General features: G+C 38.3%; 1 protein-coding gene across 4 annotated transcripts in view; it reads left to right on the top strand.

The window, feature by feature from the left end:
• BANK1 (B cell scaffold protein with ankyrin repeats 1) overlaps positions 1 to 26,809 on the top strand; it is a 134,724-nt gene that overhangs the window by 12,045 nt on the left and 95,870 nt on the right. For all 4 annotated transcript variants that reach the window (XM_040065843.1, XM_040065841.1, XM_040065840.1 and 1 more), the window contains exons 2-5: positions 5,627 to 6,025; positions 13,658 to 13,723; positions 25,088 to 25,236; positions 26,356 to 26,494. In XM_040065843.1, coding sequence (XP_039921777.1) covers positions 5,627 to 6,025; positions 13,658 to 13,723; positions 25,088 to 25,236; positions 26,356 to 26,494 — 753 coding nt within the window. The remainder of the gene's footprint in view (positions 1 to 5,626; positions 6,026 to 13,657; positions 13,724 to 25,087; positions 25,237 to 26,355; positions 26,495 to 26,809) is intronic.

Genomic DNA, 26,809 nt, shown 5'->3' with positions numbered 1-26,809 from the left:
CACATACAATTTAGCAATTAGCAACAGAAGGTACATAAACGATGAAAATGTTCTTATGACATGCTAGCTAAATAGACATTTGAGAATAGAAGTGCAGCCACTGCTGGCTGATACAGTGAGGGCAGGAATACCCTGTGTTTTAGGATAATTGCTTTAATTGAAACAGGTGTACCACAGTGCTGCAGCACTTTCACCACTTTGTGATCTCACTCTAAAGTTTACAAGTGGCTTTTATAATTTTAATTTCCTTTACTGGAACACCTCAGAGAAGCAACATGAAATGCCTTGAAAACATTTTCCATTATCTGCAAATAGTTCTAAAGTGCTTTCTGCTGTCCTTCCCACGATGAATGCATTTTGGCTTGCTTCAGGGGATTTGCCTTGCAGAATTCCAGCAACCAAGAGCTGGAGTTGCATTTTGAGACACATTTACTGGACGTGTGTGTGGTGTGCTGACTGGGAAAATCAATGGCTTCTGGATGGGTGAGGGACAGTTTGCTATGCTAAGGCCACTCATTAGTGCTGAATTAAATGTTCTCATTCTGTTTCCAAATGTTAGATTGCAGGTGTTGTTTGAAGTGCTAGTGAAACTTTTTGCAATTCTTATCATATCAATGTCAGTGATCAGGGCAAGCAGTGTGAAGAGATGAATGTTTGAATCTTTGTCAAAAGATTGCAGAGAGGACAAGAGACTAAAACTCTTTCAATTCTAGAGTCTCATTTGAACTGGTACATATGCTTGTAATTCTTATCCTACATACAGCCCAGATGGAAATGAATCTTCTTGAGATTAGAAGAAAAGTTTTGAAAATCTCTGAGCAATTGTGTCATGACCCTTAACTATATCCACAATTTCATTTTACAGAGTGAAGTAGGTGAGTGCATTCAACTTGTAAAGTCTTGAATTGTTCTATCCTGGCGCTGCTTGCATGGAAAAAAATTATACTGCTTCTTTTTGTGTAAGTTTTTAGCATGAAAAGATACTCATGGTAATCCTGGAGAGTGTAGTCTACGATTCACAAAAGAATTAAAGATGCAATCGGTGTCATTCCATATCACTTACATTGCCCAGATTTATCATCAATATATTATGAGAAAGTGAGCAAGAACTTCTGTGCCTTTCCACTTCTCCTTTGAGATATTTAACTACTGTACTTATTTTAGCAATTGTTGCTGATGGACAGTAATTCATTGCATACTGACAGAGTTCATACATTTCTTTCTCAATTATCTTTCCTCTTAAGACTGATATTTTAAGAAAATCAAACAACCTTCCATTCCCCAAGTGAGGACATCTGTGAGAGGAAGAAATAAAAGAGACAGATTTTATGCTTTGTCTAGCAGTCAGTCCTGTCCTTTCTCAGCATAGTGGTGGAGAAAAATTTGAGAGTGTTTTCTTCACACAGGTATCAAAGGCTAATGGGATGGAGGTGAGGCCTGTAAACAGGCTTGAATTTTTTTTAGGGTTGACTGTAGCAGGCTTGGTATGTGGTTATAGGAGTTCATGGGCAGCTGAGCGAACAGCAGGGAATTCCATTGTTAGGCTCCGATACCCTAACTGGAAAAGACTCTGGACAACCCTGAGAAATATGGTGATCCATCTTTCCATTAAAACTTGGGTAAAAGTTGATATTTTTTTCCACCAAAATATCTTAAGGTAGTGGAACTGCATAGCAAATTTTTAAACCCTGTCCTAATTGTAATCAGCCTTATTTAAGACAAACAAAATATGTTAGAGCTGAATTTTTGGAAATAACTGTAGTAAAATGCAGGTCAAAGATACCTTGAAGTAAAGCATTTCACCTATAAACCCTTACAAACTCCTACAAACCTAAAAGGCCTTTAAAAAGATAGGGAATGAGTTGATACCTATGCTGTGTTATTCTCAAAGATTAATGTTACCAAGTGCTTCTCGATTATTTCTAAGCTCTCGGAAATTATCTTTTACAAGATTGCAAAGTAGATAAACTGAGATATCTGTTAAAGAGCAGATACTAGACCCCAATTTTCAAATTGTTTCCTTTGCCTTCCTGGTGTGTTTGGTGCATTGCAGAGTTCTTGAGGTTTCCTTTAACTCTCTAATATGCTTGCTTCTTTTTCCCCCCCTCTTCCCCTCTTATATATTTATGTTATATATCTTATAATTCTTGCCATAAAAGACGTGTTCTTTTGCCCTGTATATACAAGTTCTTGATTTGTGCTTGGTCACAGTAGTCTCATAGGATCTAGTAGGTTTTTTCAAAGAGCCCTTCAGATGACATGAGATGTGCTTTCTTGGGTTGAGATGTGCTTTCTTGGGCAACAATGCAATGGTAGCTAGAGAAGAGTTTCGCTTGTCAGAAGAACCCCTTTCAGTGTGGATGACTGCATCAATTCTCTTACTGTTTCTCGTTGCTGAACTAATAATACATTTTATTTCTGCCTTTGAGTCAGTTTCCAAGTAGGATCAGATGAAGCACAGCTTAATTTTTTCAGGATATTATAGTTTCTATTACATTAACTTTCAAGGGAGCAAAATTAATCTCAACTTACATTATGTTTCAAGTGCAGTAAATTCAAAGAATTATTCAGTAAGAGATGAAAATAATGAAGGGGAAAAAACTCTGGCTGAAAAGTTGAGCATTGTTACTGTATATTCAGTGTTGCATTAAAGCTAGACTTGAGAGATAGATAGACAGATAGATATTTGTTTTGTTTTGTTTTATTTCGGGTTAAAATAATACTGTTCTGAAGGCAGAGTTTTGGTGGGCTTTAATTTTCGAGTAAGCTGCCTGCATATGCATCTTAGTTGAATCTCTGAAGGCAAAAACACTTATGATCAGAAAAAGCTACTAGTTCATGGAGTAGATTTTTGATAGGGGACATTGTAGGTATTTGTAGGGTAAATTTTGACTCCATACTTCAATTCAGGCAAGCATTTCAAAATAGTGATATTTTGCTTTTTAATGCAATTTGGGGCAAGTAAGATGCAAGCCTTACATTCCTGTTTAATATTGAAGTTAACTCTTAATATAGAAGGCAGATCAATGTCAGGAAAAAACCCACAAGCTTATAATTGAAAACATACCCACATTTGGTATCCCATAGGTAACTTGATAGCACTTGCTTCTTCCTTCAATAAACATTGCACCAAACTGCAGTATGAAAATCCTTGCTCAACAGCATGGCTCTTTCCTCTGTACATAGATAGAGAAGACAAATTAAACAGGGGAACCATATTGCATTAGAGCTTTATGAGATGTGTGTTGCAGAGCCTTTATTCCATCAAGTGTGGTGTTAGATATATTTCACTCCCCTTTCTTACACAAATAAAGCTTTCTTTTTCATATATAAAAATCAATATAGTTAAGAAGAAATGCAATTGAGCCTTCAATAAACATCATAAAACCCCTTTCTCATTCCTGCTTAGCTAAGATCAAAGCTGTAGACTGGTGCAGATATTCCATATGGAAGTGGAATTACTTTGTTTCTTCTTTTATCCTTTCAATGCATGTTTCTCACTTTTATCTTTAGAATTTCTTGAGTACTCAAGCCTTGTACTTTCCATTTGCACAGGGGTGAATGAATGTGAAATTCACTGTTTATGAGGCCGTGTGCATACTCAAGGCAATTTTTTTTCCCCATACACTATATGAAGGAAACCCTACCCTGTATGCAGTTCAGGTTTTCTCAGAAAGCGTTTTGAAAAGGCAGGAGGGTTCAAAAAAGTGCAAAAAAAAAAAAAAAAAATAGGAAGGGTTCTACAGTGTCTCCATTGCAGTGGGAGGAGTATGAATCCCAGTTTGCAAACTGTAATGAAGGCAAGGCTAAGTAGATTTTTTATCCCAGCATCATAAACCAAACAATTTTGCTCTGAGTTAAATGAGAAATACCCTGCTATTTTTCTTACTATTAACTTTCAGCATTTCATCAGAAACAGGTATTTTTAAGATTGTTTTTACCATGGGAAATACAGTATTCACCTCTCCAAATACATTTTGACAAATATAACCCTGCATTCATGTACTGGCAGGAGTTAGTTAACTTGAAATTTCATCACCTGCTACCATGCTGAGCATGGCCCTTTATGGTTTCCTGTGGCAGAAAATTTTGTGAAAGGGTGAACATTCACAAACTTTGAGAAGATGGCAACTGTCCTCCAAGCAGTTTGTAGACATATGAACTCAAGAGACTAAATGATAGTGTCCCTATTCTACAAGTTTCAATCTGCTTTTGCTGGGTAAACCTTGTTTCAGGTATCTCCAGAGTAAAGAATGGATGAACAAAGTGTAGAAATAATTCCTTCTAAAAGGAAGAGACGACAAATAGTTTAAGCATTAATCCTGGACTGGAGATACAGGTTCAGTTTCTTCTTTTTTACATGGACTTATTTGGGATCCTTGACAAGTCTTTTTATTCTCCTTAGCTATCATCTGTACTGTGCTTCCAAGAGTGCATCCCACTGCATACATGCCTTGTGTTCCCCAGAAACATTCTAAATCTTTGTATACCCCCTGTTCCCGTATCTCCTGACCCTCGCAGTGCAGCAGTGTGGGCACTCAAAGGAGCTGTGGTGCACTGCAGGCAAGTGTCAGTCAGGCTGCCTGGCCCTGACCAGCAGCAGACACCATGAGGCAGAGTGAAGGTAAGGTGCAGAAGCCGTATCTATTCCTCAGCCTCACATTGTTGCTCCACAGGACTGTGATTGTGAACTACTCTGGTGCTATTAAGCTACCCTGGTTTGATGTATGTTGCTATTGTGTTCCTCGTCAAATCACAGTTTTTGATGGTTTCACACAACGGCAAAATGACTGAGCTTGGATGGGACATCTGGGAGCTCTCTTGTACACCTAGAGCCAGGACCATATCCAGGCACCTTTTGAGTAGCTCCAAGGAGACAGATCCCACACCCTCTCCAGGCAGCCTGTGCCAGTGCTCACACTAAATAAAAACCCATTTCCTGATGCTCAGAGGCAGCCCCCTGTGTTTCAGCTTGTGCCTGTTACCTCTGTCTCGAGCTGTCACCCTAGTAACGCTGTAGAAGAGTATTAGTTGTCCTGCTAGCATCATGTTTTACATCTTAAAGGGAAAGAGAATTAAAGGAATACAGCTCTAGATTTATTTTTGCCAGGTCTCAACTAATTTTCTTAGAATAAGGACAGTAAAGAAAGAGCACGATTTACTGTCCTAACAGACAAAATATCCTAAACATACCAATTTATTTTCTAATTAAGTCGGATCATGTTCATGTTCAAATATATATTCTTTACTTCTGTCATTAGAAGCTAAGTGTTCCATTTTTAATACTATCACCTATTTGTCAAGACTCTAAGAGTAAGCAGAATGTGTGAATGTGCTGTACTTCCTACACTGCAGTTTCAATATTTATTCTGAAATATTAGTTATTCTAAACATAATATATGGAGCAAATTTTCCAGTATTTCTGTGGACAATCTTTCTGCCTGGTCTTAGGAATAAGGAGATGGTTGTCATTTCAAGGTGATGAGCTGATTTCTGCTGAAGGTAATTTCTTCAGCACCTCAAGTTTTTATTGGGGGGGGAACAAACAATCTGTCTTCTGATATTTATAATGGATTTAAAGCACATTTTAACCTTTTTTTATTTTTTTATGTTTTCTTCTCTCTAGAAAGTACCAAGGATATCCTTGTGATATATGAACAAGAAGCAGAAGAGTGGGCTCTGTATTTAAAATCTCTTTTTGGACTCATAGTGAACAAAGAAGGAATCTTACTCTACAATCTAGAGAATTCATCTTTCAAGCACCAGGAGCTACTCTGCTTACTGTCTTATAAATGTAAAGTCCTGATACTCTCATGTGGACTTCTTAACTGCCTGAATCAAAAGAGAAGTTATTTTCTGGAACAAGTTCTAAAACCTCCAGATAACGTGGTAATTCTGCTTTGTGGAGTGGAGAATTCAGAAATTCTTTATGAGATACTGACCTTAGCTGGAGTCAGCAAAGAGATTTCTACTGATCAGAAACCTGAGGAATACATTTCTGTTGTTAAAGGAATTATTCAGCCAGGTAATATACTACTGCTTGTTTGTAATCCTTAGGTCTCTTACCTCCTCTCAGCTCTTGCTATTTCACCAAGATTTTGTCTACCAAGTAGAATATTGTGCTTCTCTCCTTGTTACATGCAAGGTGCCGTTTTATTGGAATGGGAGCTTGTGCTTGAGAAAGACATCCTGCAGGTCATGATTTTTACACAGAGCTTAACCTAGTTTTGGATGCACATGAACAACCAAGAATATTCTTTTGAATGCTGGGGTAGAGAGACCCCAGCTGAATGAGTGACCTAGCTGGATGTCCCTGCTGCCTTGTGCTTAAGCAGGTAAGCTTAAGTATACTAGAGGGCTTTAAAACCTGCCCAGAATATGTCTGTCTAGATGAGATCAGTGTTTTCAAAACAACATTTTAGACTACTCCTCCCCAGCCATCTTCTCTTCAGTATTGAATACCCTTTTCCTCACAGTGCATATCTCAGACGTGACGATTTGGGCTCATTACAGTTTTTTGTTTTGGTTTCAGAAGGTAATGTTTGCAATTTCTCTGTGTCCAGTAAGCAGCTTCAGACTGAAGCTTCTTGGCAGCTTTTTAATGGGATGAAAACAGTGGATATATACTCTCTGTTTGTGTATATAGGAAGTAACTGAGCTTAGATACTATCAGTTTACACATGCACAGGAAATTGCAAACCTTTCTGCAACAATAAACAGTTTTCTAGAAGGTACAGGAAAGTTCTTTGCATTCAATGCATTCACAAGAATCCTTATTACCTTTGCCCTTGGGACTTATGTGTAATGCCAGATGTTTAGTAGGTATTCAAATGATCTTTGCTTTGACAGTGACCAATATCAGGAATTTCAGAGATTAGGAGAAAGCTGAATTAATGAATACTTGTTGAAGGCCCCAGTCTCAGTGTGTAAATCTTTACTGGCGTTGCCTAGACTGTGGCTGGGATCAGACGAGTTGAGTGGATTGAGCTAGATCCGGCGCTGGAAATGGTGATGATGCCCAGTGCTTCAGGGCTAAGCTCTCCTATCCTAGGGCTGCTCTGGCCCTGTTTTTTGTGTACTGGTGTGCCCTGGCCATCAGCCAGGCCTGTTTAGATCAGTGCTTGATAGGAGACCTCTGATCTGCTCTCTACACAATGAAAGTGCCCCAACTAAGAGATTTGCTTTCATCTGAGTGTTGATTTAAGCTCTGAGGAATGAAGATGTGAGTGGTTTGTCATTATTTGCTTAAAGATAATGGTGTCTGTCTATATGATACTCTTCAGTAGAATCCTGTTAAGCTCTTAGCCTTTGTGATACCTGTGACAGGGATTTTGACAGATTGCACATCTGGGAAAGAAGATTTTCCCTTTGTATTTAAAATTATTTGCTATGGGGTTGTTGAGTATATGCAAGGATTATTTTTCCCTTGGAGCATATTTTTTTTGCTTTCATAAGCACCAGACACACAAGATTTCTCCCTTCTCTTCATATATATCATTGTCTTCAATCCCTTTTGTTTTCAGTGCTTATCCCTAGACCCTTATATTCTTGACCCTTTTAGAGACAGTGATGAAAACACTTGTGTATATTCTTTGTGGTTTTCAGTTCCTTTTTTTCCCACAGAAGTATTCATTACTCTTAACTTATTCTTCCAAGCATTTGTAGCTTCTTGTCTCCTCAGTATTGACAAGAGCTGTCGCTCTACCAATCTAAAAACTTAATAATGTGCTTTAATTATAATGGCCCCACCACATGCCTTCCACTGTGAGTAAATTCTGTTAATCCCTTAGGACAGTGGGCCATCGAGATCCTAGGACTAACGGATGCCAGGGCTCTAACCTGCAGGCAGTTAGAACAGCTGAAAATGGATGCTAAATCAGGTTGTTATCTCACAGTTTAACTTTCTCCTGGAAAATGTTAACAATGGCATAGCATAGGTGCTAGAGGTCACCACCCTTCCACTACAGACTTCCCTATACTCAGGAAAGCTCATAGGCAAGGTAAGATCTTAGCAGTCTCTTCTCTCCTAGGTGCTATTCTTTTTGCACTGTCCCTACAACCTGTGATGGGGAAAGTGCAAATTACATCTCATTTTATTTATGCCCCCGTAATTATTTCACCTACCAGATGGTGCTGGTGTCATCTTCTCGGAGTAGGCAGGGCTTTATCTGTTAAATTTCCTTAAATTTCCTTCTGGCTCTAAAGAAGTATACATGCCAAACATTCTAGGCAAAAACCAAAACTGATTAAAATGTTGAGTAAAATTAGTTAAAAGAGAAGATACAGGGTGTTTTTTACTCAGCAGAGATCTTGTTTGTCTGTAATGTGGTTCGAACACAAAATTTGAATGGTTTGTCGTGCCTGTTTGAACATGTTCTTGGAGGAGTAAAGGGACAGCTACAACATGGAGAGTGACCTTTCTAGCATATATTTCCAGGATACTGACAGACTTTATTATGTTCTCTACTACATAAAGAGGAACACAAATATTGTTATTGTTGTCAAAAGATTTGTTTTGCAGGATTTGTTTGTAAAATATTTCACTGTTTGAAAATGCCATATTCAGATTCTAAGTTGATTTTGAATTTTTTAGATCCTGTGCCTATTGCCATAAAAAAAAATCACTCCCAGAGAAAGATGAGAACACTCAAAAGTTTTATTACTCTATGTTAACATCTAAGACTGCCCAGTGACACTCTAGAATTCTGACTTTTCTTTATCAGCTTTTCCCAATATTGTTGAAAGTAGAATCATAAGGTATATTTTGCTTGCATCTGTCTTTTCCTTCTCCTGTGTCTTTCTACTATTGTCCTCGGTCTGCTGAACTATGTATCCTTTTTTTTAGATTAAGTTGACATATTTTCAATGTATTTATTCAGTATCCTGGGGTACTAAACATAGCTGGGTTTTTTTCTGTTTAATCCTGAAAGACTTCTAATTCAGGCAAACATGTGTTTACGTAAAGGATTTGTAGATAGATATTTGCATCTGTAGGTAGTTAACTTGGATCCTTAAACATCCACAATTTCTCCTGTAGTTGTCCTGAGTATGAATGGTGCAAAAAGAGAGCAGGTCTTATCTAATACAAATAATTTTCTGTGACACTGTTTCTAAAGTGTGCTGAAACTTTTATTAGACTTTTGGTGGGATTCCTTGGTGCAGCTCAGGAATCATAAGTATCCATTAGTCTGCTTCAGTTTTATTAGGTTTCATTTTTTAAATCTCAACAAAAGCAGCTCATGTCGCTTCCACTTCCAGCCTTTTCCCCAAGCAGTGATTTTTTTTTTTTCTTTTAATGTCAAAATATGAAGAGAATTTACTCTACAAAATTTGATAATCAAGAACAACTCAGCAAGCCTACATGTATCCATTCATTATCTGCTATTGTATTAAAAAGTGAGAGGTACATAAAGTAACATAACCCAACTAGAAAATGGAACCCAGAGTCCTTGACAGCCCAGGAAAGATTCTCAGAACAAATTTGTGACTTTTACCTGAGACAGCAATATGCCATTAATTTCTGATTGTTTACCTAAAAGGTATTCCATGTATCTGCACACAATTTTAATGACCAAGAAGAATAATGTTAAGAAAACTACTATTACAACTAATAGTAGGGTATAGATGTGGACAAATGAGATACTAGCATAAGGGGGTTTTTCTCTAGGAAGTAAATGTGGGAACAGCAGGCTGGGAGTTAAAATAGTGCTTAACTCATGCAGATCTTCAGACAGCTTCAGATACTGAGGGGCTAATTTCCATTGTGCAGTCCACAGAAAAGAGAAAAAAATAATTATACTTTTACAATAACTTTTATGATGTCTATTTTCTGTTTCATTTCTAGTACAGAAATGGAATCAATTTTATTGTAATTTGGTATAACATTGAATACTGAAGTAATGTTTCACATTTTGATTCCTCTGCTTTGCTTGTCCTCTTGTAAAATCCTCTTCACAATGGTACTCAAATACAAGTAATGAATGCCAATGGAGTTCCTTAGGCTGTGAGCAAGACTTGTGCTGATGAGCTAAAGCCCTGATTTAAGTGGGAATTTTACCATTGGCTTCAGTAGGCAAGAGCTTCACTTAAGTTTTGAAACTGACTTGGAGTCTATGAGAAAATTAAGCTAAAGTGCCAAAAAATCCCAAAGCTGAAGAAGAAAGAAAATTACTAGAATTTTTGGTCTTTTTTGTTTGTGAATACTAAATACTCTGTGTGTGTGTGTGTGTGTGTGTATGTGTGTTTATGTGTGTGACCTAAGTCTTGATTGTGAAGATTTCTCCCCTGAACATGCAAGACTGAGTAAACAGAGGAAAGCAGGTGGGTGGTTCTGGCATCGTTCACTGATAGGAGAGGTTTCAATAAATGAGACCACATGGTTGTGCCTCTGTTTAGTCCTTCCCCGTTGTATTTACATTCAGACAGTGCATACCACTGTTGGTGTTTTAAGGCAGTGCTGTCATCTTCTTCCTACAGAGCACCTGAAATGCCAATTAATTTTTTATTAAAATGAAAATTATCTCTGTGACTGTATCATAAGCACAGGAGCAGAAGGGACATTTTGTTAGTCAGTGTGTGCTGCAGTATAGCTCTCATTTCCATTTTACCCTGCCAATGAGTCTTTGAACTGTTCTGCAGGGACTTCTAAAATTACCAGAGTGTTGCATCTTCCTGAGATGCTGTGCTTCTCCATTCTGCACAGAAGGGGTGCCAGTGCAGTGATGGGGGTTGGTAATGACTGCCAACAAAAAACTGGTTTGTGTCACTAACTTCTTTCATCTGGCATGAGATCCTGCTTATTTCAAAGCAGAAGAGAAACTGAAGTGATTGTCTGGAGGTGGCAACCCCACATAAGATGTTGAGACTGTCATCCCTTGTCACTTAAACAGTTTGACTTCTTTGCTATCTCTTATCTTTTTTTCTGAAAAATTCCGAGAGGACTTTACTTGTTAGGGTTTATTTGTGAGGTTTGGTGGGTTTCTTAGCAGCTCATGTTCTAATCTATGTAGATATTCGTGATAACCTGTACCCTTAGATTCTGAAGTACATGTCGTGTATGTGATTTTTTTTCCTCTTATTTTTGACAGCAATTGGATGAAAAGTTATTTCACCCAGAAAAGTGAGTGCGCTGATATCTTGATGTTTTTAGCATGTTTTTTAGAGTTTTTTTTAGCATTTTTAGCAATTTTTAGGAGCATTTAGGACAAACTCATTAAAAGTCTAGTTAATAATAAAAGTCGGATGACTAGAACATAAGCATTATTGCAACAGCATGTGCTAACAACATACTGCAATTTTCTGTTTATTTAGTTTATAAATTTTTTTCTTTTAAAAATTAATCTAATGGATTTATCATTTTTAGTATTCTCTTTCGGGGTTTGAAATGGACATCATCCAAATTTATGTATTGTTTATGGCCCAGTCATCAGTCATTATTTAATTTCAGCTTGAGATTGTTTCTAAAGCTGACAAATAATTTTAGATTCCCAGTAAGTATTTTTGCAGATAATGCTGTAAAATGACTGTGTGAATCTGCAGTCTTATATGTCCTTCATATAATGTATTATTGAGTCTGACTGAGTCTTGCACTGTGGTTACTAGTCACAATTACTGAAAAGTTATCATTGGAAAGCATCTAGAGAAGAACTCTGTAAAGGTACCCCTTGTATATTTTTTTTTTCCACACAACTGTTGTTATAACAAAATTGCTATTTGTAATTTCACCGTAATGTTACTCCTGTTAGATTAGTGCCATCTTCTTGGAAATGGGTTAAAATAAGGGTTGTTTTGCAGTCCAGACTAAAGAAATTGTCACTTATCCCTGAAAAAAAATGAAGTATAACACCTATTTAAGTTCCCAGTAGAAAAATAGAATCAGATTTTGCTCTTGGTAGGGTCTCTGTGTACTTGCTTAAAAGGCTGTGAGTCCAGAACTTGGTCCTGAAAATGTTAATACAGTATCTTACAGGGCACAGGCTGAGAGAGTTGGGCCTTGAGAAGAGACAACTGAGAAGGGACCTCATCAATGTCTGTCAGTGTCTGAAGGGAGAGTGTCACAGGGATGGAGGCAGGCTCAGTGATGCCAAGCAGTAGGACAAGAGGCAATGAGCAGAAACTGATGTTCCACCTAAATGTGAAGAACATCTTCACTACACGGGTGACTGAGCACTGGAACAGATTGCCAGAGAGGTTGTGGAGTCTCCCTCACTGGAGATGTTCAAAAGTTGTTCAAGATGCAATCCTGTGCTATGTGCTCTAGGATGACCTTGCCTCAGCAGGGAGGTTTGGACCAGATGAGCTGCAATGGTCCCTTCCAACCAGACCCATTCAGTGATTCTGTGTTGGATGCTGTTTAACATCTTTTTTGGTGGCATTGAGTGCACCTTTAGCAAGTTTGCTGTTAACACCAAGCTGTGTGGTGCAGTCAGCATGCTGGAGGGAAAGGATGCCATTTGGAGGGACCTTGACTGGCTCGAGTGGTGAGCCCATACAAATTTCATGAAGGCCAGCAAGGCTAAGTGCAAGGTCCTGCGCATGTTGAGGCATCCCAAGCCTCAGATAAAGTCTGGGTGGAGAATGGAATGAATGCAGCCCTGAGGACTTAAGAGGTGTTGATGAGAAGATCAACATGTGTGCTTACAGCCCAGAAAGCAAATTTCATCCTGGGCTGCATCCAGAGCAGCGTGGGCAGCAGGGAGGGAGGGGATTCTGCCCCTCTGCTCTGCTCTGATGAGACCCCACCTGCAGTGCTGCATCCAGCTCTGGTCGCTCCCAACATATGAACAACAAGGACCTGTTTGAGCAAGTCCAGAGGAGGCCATGAAGATGCTCAGAGTACGGGAGCACCTCTCCTGCAGACAGGCTGGGGGAGCTGGGGTTGTTCAGACCAGAGCATAGAAGGTTCCAGGGATAGGACAAGTGGGAATGGCTTTGAACTGGAGGAGGGTAGGTTTAAGTATGATGTAAGGAAGAAATTCTTTACAATGAGGATGATGAGGCACTGGAATGGATTGCTCAGAGAAGCTCTGGCTGCCCCATCCCTGGAAGTGTTCAAGGCCAGGTTGGATGGGGATTGAGCAATCTGGTTTTGTGGAAGATGTGTCTGCCCATGGCTAAGGGAGGGGAGCTAGATGTTCTTCAGGGCCCTTTCCAACCCAAACCACTCTATGATTCTATTATACAGTCTGTAACCAGATCTATTGTGTTATCAGAGCACTGAACACTGCACTGAAGTCTTGTCTTCCAAACTGCAATGTCTGTATCCATTTCAGTTTCTCACTTTACTGCACATGATTCTATTCTCCTTCCTCACTCCCAACTCCTCTCCCATTGTTTGCTGTATTGACTTTCAGGGAAACAACTTCTTCAAGTACACATTTCTCACCAGCTCTGGTAAATTGGAAAAAAAAAAAAAAAATCAGTCAGAGGGACATTTACTGAAAAGGGGTAAATACAGTTGCATCTAAAGATCTCTCTAGGCTTGTTCCTCTGTACTAGCCCTTGGATTTTTTCTATGCTTTTTTCTTTCTATCGGCAGAATAAAAGCTTTAAATAGCTTTATCTTACATTTAAAATAAATACAGATTTTCTTCTAAAAATAAAAGTGGAAATCAGTGTGATGATACTATCTTCTTTCCTATTTACTCTTTATTCCTAGATAAACCATGGGATGAAAATCCTGGAGACTCTGTGTCTTACATCTATGAAGTAGTTCTTGCAGATGGTGAGTTGAATTTCCCTTGCATTCCACAGAATAAATCCGGTACTTTTCAGAAAATTAAATTTGTTCTCTTACATCTTGTTAGACATGAAAGGCAATAAACCGTCCCTACCATAGCATACAGTTGTGTAGAGGAACATGCCTTGTTCTCAGACATCCACCCCCGCATCAATACCCACACAATCTTGTGAGTGTGACAAGGGGAGGAGATACTACAGGGTTGGATTTCAGTGCAGAGAAAAAGGAAGACACGAAGAGCTTTCCTTTCCTGTTCTCAGCACAAGGAATTTTGCTTGTAAAAAAGAGGTGATTTAAAATTTCATTTACATCAGTCCTACTCACATCACATTTGCAGCATCATTCACTGGCAGGCAGTGGCTGGGGGAAGATCTGCATCACAGCTTTGGCCCCTGTTGACATTTGCCATTTTGGCTTATTTGTAGCTGTGAAGGTTTATAAAGTGTTCTAGTAGGAATTACAGATTGGCAAAATTTTACTTGCTTTTAGTAAAGAGCTACATAGCATGTTTACTGTCCTGAGTTCTTACTTAGAGAGTTTTATTTCTGGGTTGACACTGTTGCAAAGTAATTCGCTTAATAGCACCAGCATGCTTACCAATGGAAAAGGATGAGTAAGTTATTCCAGAATTCCTGGCATAGCTGTTCTGTGTTGCTGGGCTCTGAGGTTAGTGGCTCTCTTGCCTCTTCAACCCCCATCCCTATTCTGATAAGGGTCTCTTGGGCATCTTGGGTGTAATGGTGTGATCTCAAGCAGAAAGCTACTGTAAAACTGCGCTGGTTTATCCCTAGAGACCTATTGTCAAGATTTCTATGGATGTCTCTTTTGGTCCTGTGTTGAAGGTGCCATGGGTCGGTGCACTGAAGAAGTGTGTTGGCTTTCTGGCTCATCATCCAGGTGCCAAATAAGTTGATGCCACCATTTCTCTCATTTGTCACTGTTACATCCAAAAAATGTGATAGTAAAATAAGGAATAGTTAGAGAAAACAAGAATCCCAAGAAAAGAAAGGACTGAGGAGATTGTCCTCCAAGCTACTTCTGTTTTCTTATGGCTGCTTCAAGAGCAGCTTTAAGTCCAAGTTTACTGTCAACTGAATGGTTGATATTGAAATAAAGTGATTTGGGGATTTTCCAGCAAAGAAATTCTTGCATTAAAAGCAAAAGTTTCATTTGAAACCTTTGCAGAAGTTTCCTGAACAGCCGTTCTCGGTCAGCTTTTGGCAGTCATCCTGAAAGCACTGATTGTCTGTCTCCTTTGCTGGTTAATGAAGTCTGGTTACTGCTAAGAGGACCATTAGGAGATCATCCCTTGTTGTGATGAGTGAAAGAGCCAGTTAGAAAGGAGAGATTCCCAGGAATGGTATCCTATATGTAAGGTTATGGCCAACTCCCAAACAAATGTAGAGAAATGTGTGGTCAACATTCCTTCTGCAACAGGGAACAAGTTTCCTGATACCACTGCAGAGCTTTGGAGGGAAAAGTAGCTCAGGAAGGGAGACAGTTGGAATATCCAAGATGCAGTGCATCAGTCTTTACAAAGCCAAGAAAGAAAAGATGGCAGCTGCAAATTAGCCAGTATTTGTGCCCTCCAGGATGTAGGTGAATCTTCAGGTAAACAGACAGGATTTGGCTTTGGAGGAATTGTGAAAAAGCGTTTCCTTGGACTGTCTGTTTTCTCTGCTTCTTCCTAATAAGAAGCAAGTGTATGCAGTGCTGAATTGTATGAAAGACACAGAACACAACTGTCAGGAGAAATTATAAACCAAGAAAGGGTTTTTGCCAGAACCTATAAATTCCCCAAAGAATGGTGCTTTAGATGATGTGGATAGTAGCTTGCTGAAAGCTGAAGTTTGTTTTGCGTATACAAGCATCATACAAAAGAAAGGATAAGCTGAAAGAAGATGGAATTTTAGCTTGAACTAGAATGAAAGTTGGACAGAACAGAGGTGTAAATCTAAATGAGAAATTTAAAGCAATAAGGGTGGAAAGACCATGAGTGGATGACAGGACATATTAAAAATAAGATCATTAAAAAATACCCCTATATTCATTAAAACAAAGATAGACAGGGAGTGAGCAGGTGCTAACAATCAATAAGAAGTGATTGACTAAAGTGAATTGTGCAAGGCCTTGAGGGAAAAGGTCAGACAGTGCATTGGAAAATGGAAAAACAATATGATCACTGAAATCCTTTGGGGAAATATGAGCTACAAGCAGATGTGAAAACGATTGATTTGCTGCTGAGTGAGGGGAAAGATCCAGTTGTGGAATGCTAATGACCATAATATGAATATATGAGAACTCAGTCCTGTAGGTGATAACAGAATAAATCAGCTCTTCAGCCACTCACAAATGTTGTTACTTGTTTTCTTTATTTTCGGTTTCTGTGTAAGAAGAGAGGACTTGTAATAATTACTACAGTACCTTATTTTGAGAATGCCCATTGTGGTTCCTCAGGAGAATTTCTGTTCCCCAAAGAAACATTATTTATAATTTGTAGTAAGGTAGAAAAAATGAAGCAATTGTGCTAGAATCTGGGTATACATCCTTGTCACCACAACAAAATATGAATGCATTATTGTGGAACTTCAAAATAGAGCTAAACTCAGATCTAGGTACCCTTTAAGTGATACTCAGCTTCCAAAATGCTCTTCCCCTTCTGTGAAACAGCTTTGCCTTTTTTAACATTTGCCACTAAAGCTTGTATCCTAGCACTAATTACATGAAGCAGTTAGGGGTGGGCAAGTGCAGCACAAAAGGTGATTTTAAAGGGTGATAGCTATCTGCCTATTAAGTTAACAGCAGATATGTTTTGGTCCTGCTCAGAGGTCTCATTACGGTAAGACGTACATGCATACATGGATGTCTGTATCCTTTACCAAACTAAACTGAAGAAAGGTCAGCACTTTTGAACAAAATTAATGGCATCCCCTCTGCAGATAAGGAGCTCTAAGACTACCTCTGCTATGCTGTTCTTTTCCTATAATGCTATCTAAAGTCCCCTTTTAATAAAATGTATCTATTCTGTTGGATTAAAGGACACTGTCTTAAAAGATGAAGACCTCAGATTATCTTCTGATTCATAACTCTAACAAAAGGGAAATAATTAGGAGTTAGAAGACAAGCATGGTTTTCAGAAGTGTCTAAAAGCATCACTCTTGATGGCATTCCCAAGAAAGCAGTGTACCTTTTAGCCCACTTTAGGGTCAATAGATTTTAGCTATTTCAAACTAAAGGTGGGAGTGAATTGCAAAGCAGCCTGTCCCCAGTGACTCAGTCCTGCTGACAACTCACTTTTTTTTTTTTTTTTTTTTTTTTTTTCCTTCTTTAATACCAAAGATGTCTGGTGTGAGTCTTTCTGTTGACAGCAGCTGTGGCAGCATGGTGCACGAGACATGCGGTCTCTTAGACAGACAACTCCCCTGTAATTCAGAGCTGTACAGATCAAGAGCAGCATAAAGTAAATTTAATCCAGACATTGGTAAGAGCTCTGTGCAGGTATTGAAGCTCTGCTGTCATCCCGAGACTAAGACATCCTCTTTGGTAAATGACCCGCTGCAGTCCAAACTGGCTTCTGTTACCAGATTGATTTAAGGGATGCTTTAACATGGAGTATATTGTCTTGTGTCAGTATATATTTTGATATTATTAATGATATGTCTGAGCAGGGTGAAGGCTGAGAATGCCTGCTTCCAGTGTCTCTCCCCCTTGCCTCTCCCAATGCAGTTGTTAAAGGAATTCAGTTATGTTAAACTTCATGACCTTCCATCCGTGTCCCTTTTTGGTGACTCTAAAGAATAGCCTTCGTAAAGAGAATAGCTTCGAACATGGCCAAGAGGGGAAAGTTTGGCTACTCAGGCCTCGAGGAATTTCCTCATTCCTTGAGGGTGATACCTCTAAAAACTTAAACCCCTTTTCAGCTTGAATGTTGTGCCTCCCTGAAGTATGTTTTGATTCTCGGACACTCCTCTCTATCTGTGTCCTTTTATATGTGTGTATTTCTAAATGTAGCAGTGTGCCACCTCTGTGTCCAAGCACAGGGTGCAGTTTGAGCCACGCTAGTTGTGAGAGGCTTGAATTGGAGTTTAGAGATAAAGGAGCCACTGGGCAGCTGCAGCTGGCCCCTTTGCAACAATAAGGAATTTGCAGGAGCATTTTATCAAACTAACAAATTTTGGAGGTTTTACCACCCTGGTTGCCTCTGATATTAGTCCTCTTGTCTTCAGTGGTACTTTGAGTCAGTCACAGGAGGATAACCTGTCTCAGTTGCAGCAGCACATCTCATTTTGGGCAATGTTTAGTGCTGTATAATCCTTCACTGAAATCCTTCTCGAAACAGAGGTGAGAGATGTCTGTGCTGATAGCAGAGAGAAATGGAACAAAAACACCCAAGTGGTCTTACTGCTGTAGAACTCCAGTAACTCTGAAGTGGATGGAAGGACTCTTTAATAAAACATAAGGCTTCAATAACTGAGAACTTCTGATACACACAGAGGGAAGGATTTCAGTTTGCTTCTCCCTGGAGAAGTATGCAGAATCCAGAAACTGGAAATAACAGGCTTGGGCTCCATCAACAGCTCTGCTCAGCACCCAGATGACCTCAGGCAGATAGTTGTTATTTCCAAACTAATCAGTCTGCCTAATAGAAACTTTTTGAGGGACAGTCTTGCTGTGTGTCAAACTCATCAGAGTAGTCAAGTTCCTAAGTGCTGCTGGTGAAGCTGAAAGTCATGGATTTCATTGCAGAAAAGTCATGGATTGCATTGCATGAACTGATATGCAGTAGAAGATAAAATCAGTCCCAAAAAGCATCTAAATATATCCATCCTTGCTAAAGCACTAACAAAATCAAATATTTCTTTCAAATCACAGACCAATTAGAATTAGTTCATTGCTATAACTTTAGATTGCCCCTGAATATAGAGTTACAATCACATAAAAGTGTGTATTAAAAGAAATGCCTATATTTTCATACAAGTTATTTCTTACAGATTATCGATAAACTCATGGTAAATAGTCTTCTGCATTTTGGGAAATTATTTGAAGGCAGGATCTTTTGTTTTTACTATCATATGCAAAAAGGCTACACATAATAAGACTTTCATATTCTCTTTAGATGCATTCATGACGACCCGGTTAGGCTACAGTTATATCAGAGTGATAAATTGTGTACAAAAACATACCTGATAATAAAAGAACAGGCGAACAATCAGTCTATGCCTTCACGTGTATAGTAAATTAGAAAAGAACAGATGTGGGGGTTGCAGGATTGCTGTTATGGTAGAGAAATTGATGCTAATGAAAATCACAGCACCGTTGGTTTCTAAGATGACATGAACACCAACTTATATATAATATTCAGAAAAGGAAAAACTGTTCTTGATAGCTTTAAAACAAACTGTCAGTTAGATGTTTATTTCCAAGAAAAGTTGTACACCAAAAATGAAGTAATAGAAATATTTTGGAGATGTGGGCAAAATAGGCCAACTTACAGAAAGCTGCTGGTTTTGACAGAAGAACTCAACCATGCAGGAGAAACTGGGGCTGAGAATGCTTTTGAGAAAAACAAAAATAACCGTCAGTGCATTTGCAAATGATAGTTGGTTCAGCATAGAGAGAAGCGTTATTTATAGCTTGTTCGCTAATAAATAAGTTTATCTTGGTTTGGAATTTATTCATCATAGAAAACAAATGAAAGAAATTAAGACTGAAGTCAGATGTTTTTTGTGTTTGAGTATGTATTAATAATTTTCTGTAATTTTTAGAAACCTTTTTATTCCTAAGCCTTCCCTCACTATTATGGAAGAAAACTTCGGCAGAGCAGAAAAGGGAATTTGCTTTGAAATAATATCTTAGAGAGTTCTTATGGTAAAAATGGGTAAATTCCACGTTCCTGCAAGGAGCACTGTCCCACCGAAGGAAGCCCAGTGTGGTGGATATTTTCTGCCTTCCTGTTTCTCACAGCCTTTCTCAGGTAATTTATAGAGCAATTTTTGCAGTTAGAGGCTCCCTTTCAATCCCACTCTGCTGCACTCTGCTGAGCTCATACAGCATTTGCAGATACCACAATTTAACAGGATTGTCTTTCATAAATGTCTATGATAAACTAATGGTGGACTGCAAGAAGAGCATGATGTGCATGTCTTTTTTCCCTGTTTTTTTCCCACGTTACAGGAGGTTACTTAATTTTTTTTTTTTTCTTTATGTTTCTTCTTTAGTCCATATTTCTGCTGGGAACTCACAGAACTGTTTTGTTTCAGGCTTCTGAATTGCAAGGAAATCACTTATAGATAGGAAATTTTTCAGTCATACTTCACAGAACACAGTGGCACCACCTCTGCCTTTACCTCACGTTGTGCTGGAGAGTGGGCCTACGATGTTACACAGGATGCACTTAAAGGATCTGCTGTAATCCTCTTTATTTTAATCTTTGACACTGCAACACCCTGACTCTTCTTTCAGGTGGCAAGGTGGCCCCATGTGCTAAATTACCTTCCTATTCCTTGTCATCTGCCTAACTAGATCCTAACAAGAGGATATTTCTCATCCTCTTGTATGATGTGTGATCTAGGGCTAATTCAGGACCTCTTTTGTACTGCAGTTTCAGTTCTTCAGCTGGCATTGCTTTGCAAATCTTGAGGAAGAACTGAAATTTGTAAATCTAGCAGGCATTTTGCTTTCGTAAAACCAGACTAATTTTGACTGAGAGATTCATTTTGTGGGTAGCCTTAGAAAACACATAAATCTTTCATAAGTTTGTTTTCTTCTATTTTTAATGCCCTGAATCTGTCACACACATGGTTGACTCAAAACATGTAGCAACTACCAAGTAATCAAAGATGAAGAACACTTCTAATTCTCATGTAGGCTGCAGTAAGGATAACTAAAAAGTGTATTTGAAAGGTTAGAATTTGGTGGTGAGGGGGGAAATTGGATACAGCAGAAGAGTTGCTTAGAAGCTGTGGTGGAGGATTAGCTGTTGAATACACAGGAGACTTGAGAAACGTTATGAAAATTTCTCAGTCTATGTAAAAGAATACAATTTCAAAGTCATGTCATGAATTTAGTTCAAATGTTAAATTGAAAGCAATAATGTCTTATGACCAAAGGGTCTTATGTAAAATATACCAAGTTGATGTATTGAAGTTACATGAATTAGGAGAGAACACTGAAGTGAAATTGAAAACATCACTGCTGTCCCCAATTAAGTTACAGTAAATTTGTGTTATATTTTAGTATTTAAAATGAACATAAATTTAAGATCAGTCCTTTCAATGTGACTATCAGCAGCAGATATTTGTCAAAAGCAAGCCAACAAAACTAATCTGATGGAAATTAAACATTACCCTCTATAATAGATGATAATTCCCAGTAGTACTGCCCTGATTACTCAAGGGAAGATTATCATAGATTTTTCCCTTCATTTTAGCTTCTGGCTCATAGTGTTGTCTATGAATCGTTGGATATAGTTAATAATTTCTTATACGTTCATCCTACAAGAAAGGGTTTTATTCATCAATTATTTTAATTGTTACTGCTACATTTTAAAAACCTCACGAATAGGTCACCATTATGTAAAACATTAAAAGAACACATTCACCAAGCAACATGCACCCTTTAATAAATCCTCTCTCTTACATAGTCCAGCATAATAATGATTGTTCCTTTTATGTTTCTTTTAAGATAATCTTCACCTTCAGCTGTAAATTTTTAATTTTTCTGAAAGCCTTAGGAATTAGTGGAGCTCCTTAGCCATTGCTTTCAGGTTAAAACCAAAAGTGTAAAGATGACAAATAAAGAAGATGTGCAAAATTTAAATGTTCAAAAGACTTGAACATCTGGCAACACCTTCTACCTACATAAAACAAATATTGTCTAACGTTGCTCCATTTGTGTTACTACAGTCTCATTATTGTACTGTTAATACCTTTATGAGCTACTTTGTTTCAGTTAATGCCAACAAGCCGAGGCTTGCCTAATCTCTGGTGTATTGCTTGTTCAGCACTGACAGATAACTTTTCATGTGCTTCTTTCGTGTTCCACATTTTAGGGCAGATCGTGTGCAACTACTTGTAAGGATTTGAGTGCTGGAGATGGTGGCTCTGAACTTTGGTGACTGTATTGTGGTGGTAATATAGATCCCTGTGGTTCTTGGACTGTTGTACGTGGTTCATTGACTGTCAGGTAGACCTTGCATTTAGTGAACGAGGTCTTGCTTGATGGTTTTTAGCTAATAAATTGATAAGCACTTTCAAGTCAGCAGGGGAATCCTAATTCTCTTAATATCCAAGTCTTTGGAGGAAGAGACACCTTTCTTAATTGTCTGTTTTTGGGATAGCTGTGATATCACATTAGTGACTGGGTTGAAGTTCTGATACTGCATTTATATGTCACCAGGCATAATAAAAATATTAAAATGCAATCATTAATGGGGAAGAAAATGTTATCCTAATTCAAACCAATTTGTTAGCAATAGGATTAATGTTCTCAGTAGATGAATTACTGGCATTAAAAGGTGAAAGTGACTACTACCATCTTTGATAAGTAGAGTGCAGACTGTAGAAATAAAGTTGTCATGATCTTTACATAGATTAGAATGCATCTACGTGGTCCATGAAGAACAATCACTGACAGATGGCTGACATCTGAGAATCCAGTGCCTTCCAGATTTGTTATTCATTCCTTTCATTTTGTCAATCTGATAACGGAATGTTTCTTGTTTCTGTAAAACTCCTTTGCCTAAAGTGGCGGAAATAAATTCAGAAGCAGCATGTACTTCATATGAATTATCTTCTGAAGTGAATTCTGTGTGCATAAGTGTAAGATTTATGAGTAACTTGAAATGTGAATACATTCCCAAAATATGTGCTGTGGGCATACATAATCACAGAATCATAGAAAGGTTTGGGTTGGACAGGATCTTGAAGACCATCTGGTTCCAATCCCCTGGCCATAAGCATCAGCACCTTTCACCAAACCAGGTTGCTTAAAGCCCATCCGACCTGGCCTTGAACATTGCCAGGTATGAGGCATCCACAACTGCTCTGGGCAGCCTGTGCTGGTGTCTCACCGTCCTCACTGAAAAGTATTTCTTCCTAATATATCTAATTGAAACCCACCCTCTTTGAGTTTGAAGCCATTCCTCTATGTCCTATCCCTACATGCCCCCATAAAAAGTCCCTCTCTGTGTTTCTTGTAGGCCCTGTTTACAGGGTATTGTAAAGCTGCTGTAAAGTATCATAACTGTTTTCCTCAGCAAGAGTTAAGGCCTTTATTTTTCTGAAGGGCAATGCTAAATAAGGTCTAGTCTTCACAGGGATAATCAGAGAAATATTGCACTTATATTCTGAGCTGAATTAGTTAAACTGCATTGAACTGTGTGTGGCTTCTCATTCAGAAATAGAATAGCTTTGTTCGGTGTAGCCTATTTAATTTTTAAAGTAAATTAAAGCAAATGTAATTAATGCTATTTTAGTAAAGTACATCTACATGTAGGTTCAGTGTAATTTTAACAATCTACACTGAATTCACAGCTTTAATTCAGAATTATTTTGCCTTAAAGGCATGAGGATATAAGCAGGAGTAGGATGGGCAGGTTTTACTAGCTAGTGATGGTCATTGAACCTTCTTAACTTAGGCTAGATGTTCAAGGAAACTTCAACTTCTCCAAGGAACCATGGACATTTTATTTTCTTCCTTCCTTCCTTCCTTCCTTCCTTCCTTCCTTCCTTCCTTCCTTCCTTCCTTCCTTCCTTCCTTCCTTCCTTCCTTCCTTCCTTCCTTCCTTCCTTCCTTCCTTCCTTCCTTCCTTCCTTCCTTCCCTCCTTCCTTCCACATTTAAAGCATTTCCCTGGATAAAAAAGGAACATCTACAATAGGATGCTGTGGCATAGCTTCATTTAGCAGACGCATTTATTATAGTGGTAATTTATTAAATCTATGCCTATTAAATCTAAGCAAGGCAAGATTGGTAAGGCAAGGCAACATTCTGTATCAGGTGAACTGGTACATATGGGGGAAGTAAAGGCAATCAAGAAGTGAGAAAACTAATTGTAGATTGCCAGTACTGACCCTGACTGGAAAGGTTTCTGTGCCACTTAGGAGCCCTGTATGGTTTGTGTACCTCAGTCACATGGCACCTCTTCAAAGAAATGCAAAATGGCTGTGGTACTTCTTTCAGCGATGCCAAATTGCTACTGTTCTGTATTCTGCCCATCACTTATTTATTTTAATATTCTATATCCATTTAAGAGGAAAAGATGTACCTCAAATGTTCTTTGTATCCTTGGATGTAATTGACTGTGAGTCTTTCATAATTTACAGTAATACAAGATAGTGTGATGTCTCCCAGGATATTGTCTCACCAGCCAGTCAAGATTTTTTAACTCTGAACTGTGTGGAATTATATCAATAACCTGACTAGGTGACTGCAGTATACTGACTAATCCTGCATGATGAAGAGCTGCTGCAGTCCTTTGAGATGGGTGGTGGAAGTGTTTCACACAGGGTAATAGAGTGTCTGGAAAGGAGGTGTAACGATGCAGCTGAGACATACTAGGTAAAGGATACCTTTGCTAACACACAGGCTTAGTCAGAGCTCTGCAGATGCAGTTGTCAATTCTTTTTCATGATTAAAAGTGTGCAAGGAGGTGAAGGATTCATAATATTCGCTAAAGGCCCTTGGGCCTTTTCTGGTACCATGAAACAAAAAAGAATTGCAAGCTACCTGTATAAATGGCATAGCATTTCCGAACACAGGTTATGTTTAATATTATTATTATTTTAAAAAGGTATGGCTTCTCTCCATCCATTTGTCCACTAAAGTAGGCAAAGACCATGTGTCAAAAAAATCTGTGCTTACTGTCATAGTACCATGTTACAGGTATCACTGCCCCCGTGTAAACCCTACCTGTAGACTGGTGGGTTGATGTTGTAAATATATAGCATGTGCTTTTTTACATATAAAGAAAGGAAGAGTGATAAAATCCTGTTTTATCCTAGTGTATGAGAATTCTGAGATGACAGAACTGGCTAATCTCCCTGACTTTGTGGTTCACAACTATTTCAGTCTAAAGGCTATGCCCCTTTTTGTTTTAGGAAGACAAAGCAGATGTGCAGTGCCTGTTCATGTAAATCAAGGCTGAAGGATCAAAATTTCAGAAGCAAGCTCTTTATCAAAGGAGGAAATCTCATCACATTTACATTAAGGGAATTTTGCCAGGCTTTCATGTCCTGTCCTTAATGTGACTCCAAATGCCGTATGAGTAATACATTGGAAACCACATCATTGCCACTTTTTGTTGGCTTAGGATTATTAACAATGTTCTCATTTCACATTATTTATTTCAGATCACCAGACTATCTCTGATATTAGCTTGTCAGATGTCAGGGGAGCATCAGAACCAACAGACCTCGCTTTTAAAACAGACGTGCTTTCTGAAAGATTAGAAAGTAACGAGCAGTCAATATTGGTGCTTCCAAAAAGAATATCGTGTGAGGTAAGACTTCTGGATGCTAAAATCTTTGGCGTAATGGTCATTGCTCTTTTCCTTCTCCTGCTGCCGTCTCATTCATACTATATCTGCAATTTGTTTCCAAAGTTGTCAAGGGACCAAAAAGAGTGCATCAAGACTGCAGTGGGATTTATTTTGCCTTTGTGTTGCGTGCACAATGTAGTTAAAAGATTTGCAAGTAGAGTAGTTTGGAGCTCTATCAGAGGTATTTAGCAGCTTGAGTTGAAGTATTACTGTCATATGTCAGAGGAAGCAAGTAATCAGGCACTTCTTGAGAGGTGTGGAATTTGTTTTTGCAAGAATCCAGGACGGGTGTATGTATACATGTATATGTGCCCATACCATGAATTACACAGGACTTGTGTGACCACAGACCTAGTTTGAGTTTAAATTAAATCAGAAATATTTATATGTATGTATCTGCATGCATATGCAGTGGACATAAATGTTCATATGTGCTTTTAATCAGAGTGGCTGTGAGAAACATGTGACAGCATAAACAGAGGAAGTACAAAATCCAGCACTGCATTCTTTTATATAAGTGAGTAGCCACAGTCAAGTATGGATGTTGCAGCGTACACAGAATGTCATGGATTTTATTTGCTGTCTGTCTTTCAAAGATGACTTACACACATCATTTCATTGTTGAGATCAGTACAGTTCTAAGGGAGTGATTTTGCCTCTGGTTCAGGAGGTATTAGAGGGCTATTGTCTCACATCACCTGCTGCTTCTGTCCTCTGTCACCTTACTGTAAGAGGTTGAGTGTAAAGTATTTTAGGTTATTCTTAATAGGATGGATGTCATTCTTCTGGACAATAAAATAGAGGGGTCTTAGAAAACATAACAATTCGCCTACATATGCATTTAAAATATTGTTTTAAAATATTCCTGTGTAAGCTGAATTTAAAATCCTACCTTACTTGTGTCTTTCAGGTAAGTAAAATACTAAAGAAAGTAATGAGGTACCATCATATTTTGGAAGTACAATTTTTTTGCATGAAGCTGTTGGTTAAGGAAAGTTCTTTCAGTAGACTTTCAATATAATGTTATGTTTCAAATATAATTTTCTGAAGGACTAATGGGAACACATTTTAATTTTGTAGAACCCTGGTGAAATATTAATTCTGTTGAAAGAGGAAATAGATGAAGAAACTCTAGAAATTGAATTTATAACAGATAATCAACGAATTAGAACACAGACAGCCTCTTGGAACAAGAAGGTCAAATATGTGAAAGCCTTAGGTAAGAAAAATATTCTTTACCTTTAAGAAAAACGAAAAAGTTTCAACTCCCTTCACTTTTTCTGATAAGTTGTTTCCCTTTCTGCTATTTTGTGGGTATTTCCTGTGCATGAGTTTTGCACACATAACTTTTAATAATCCAGAGAAGCAAGGCCTTGTGATTTACAGGAACCTAGGTGCTATTGGATTGGTTTTCTGTGGTTAAATGGCAGGTGGCAGTCTTAAAATGTCATTGATTAGTTACAGATAAACATTCTTCAAAATTACTGCCATAAAAAGCAAACCTAATATTCTTTTCTTATTACTCTGTTACTAA

Source organism: Hirundo rustica, chromosome 5 (genome assembly GCF_015227805.2).
Source record: "Hirundo rustica isolate bHirRus1 chromosome 5, bHirRus1.pri.v3, whole genome shotgun sequence".
NCBI classification, from domain to species: Eukaryota; Metazoa; Chordata; class Aves; order Passeriformes; family Hirundinidae; genus Hirundo; species Hirundo rustica.
Note: the sequence above shows the minus strand (reverse complement) of the source record. Positions and strands in the feature narration are given on the sequence as shown.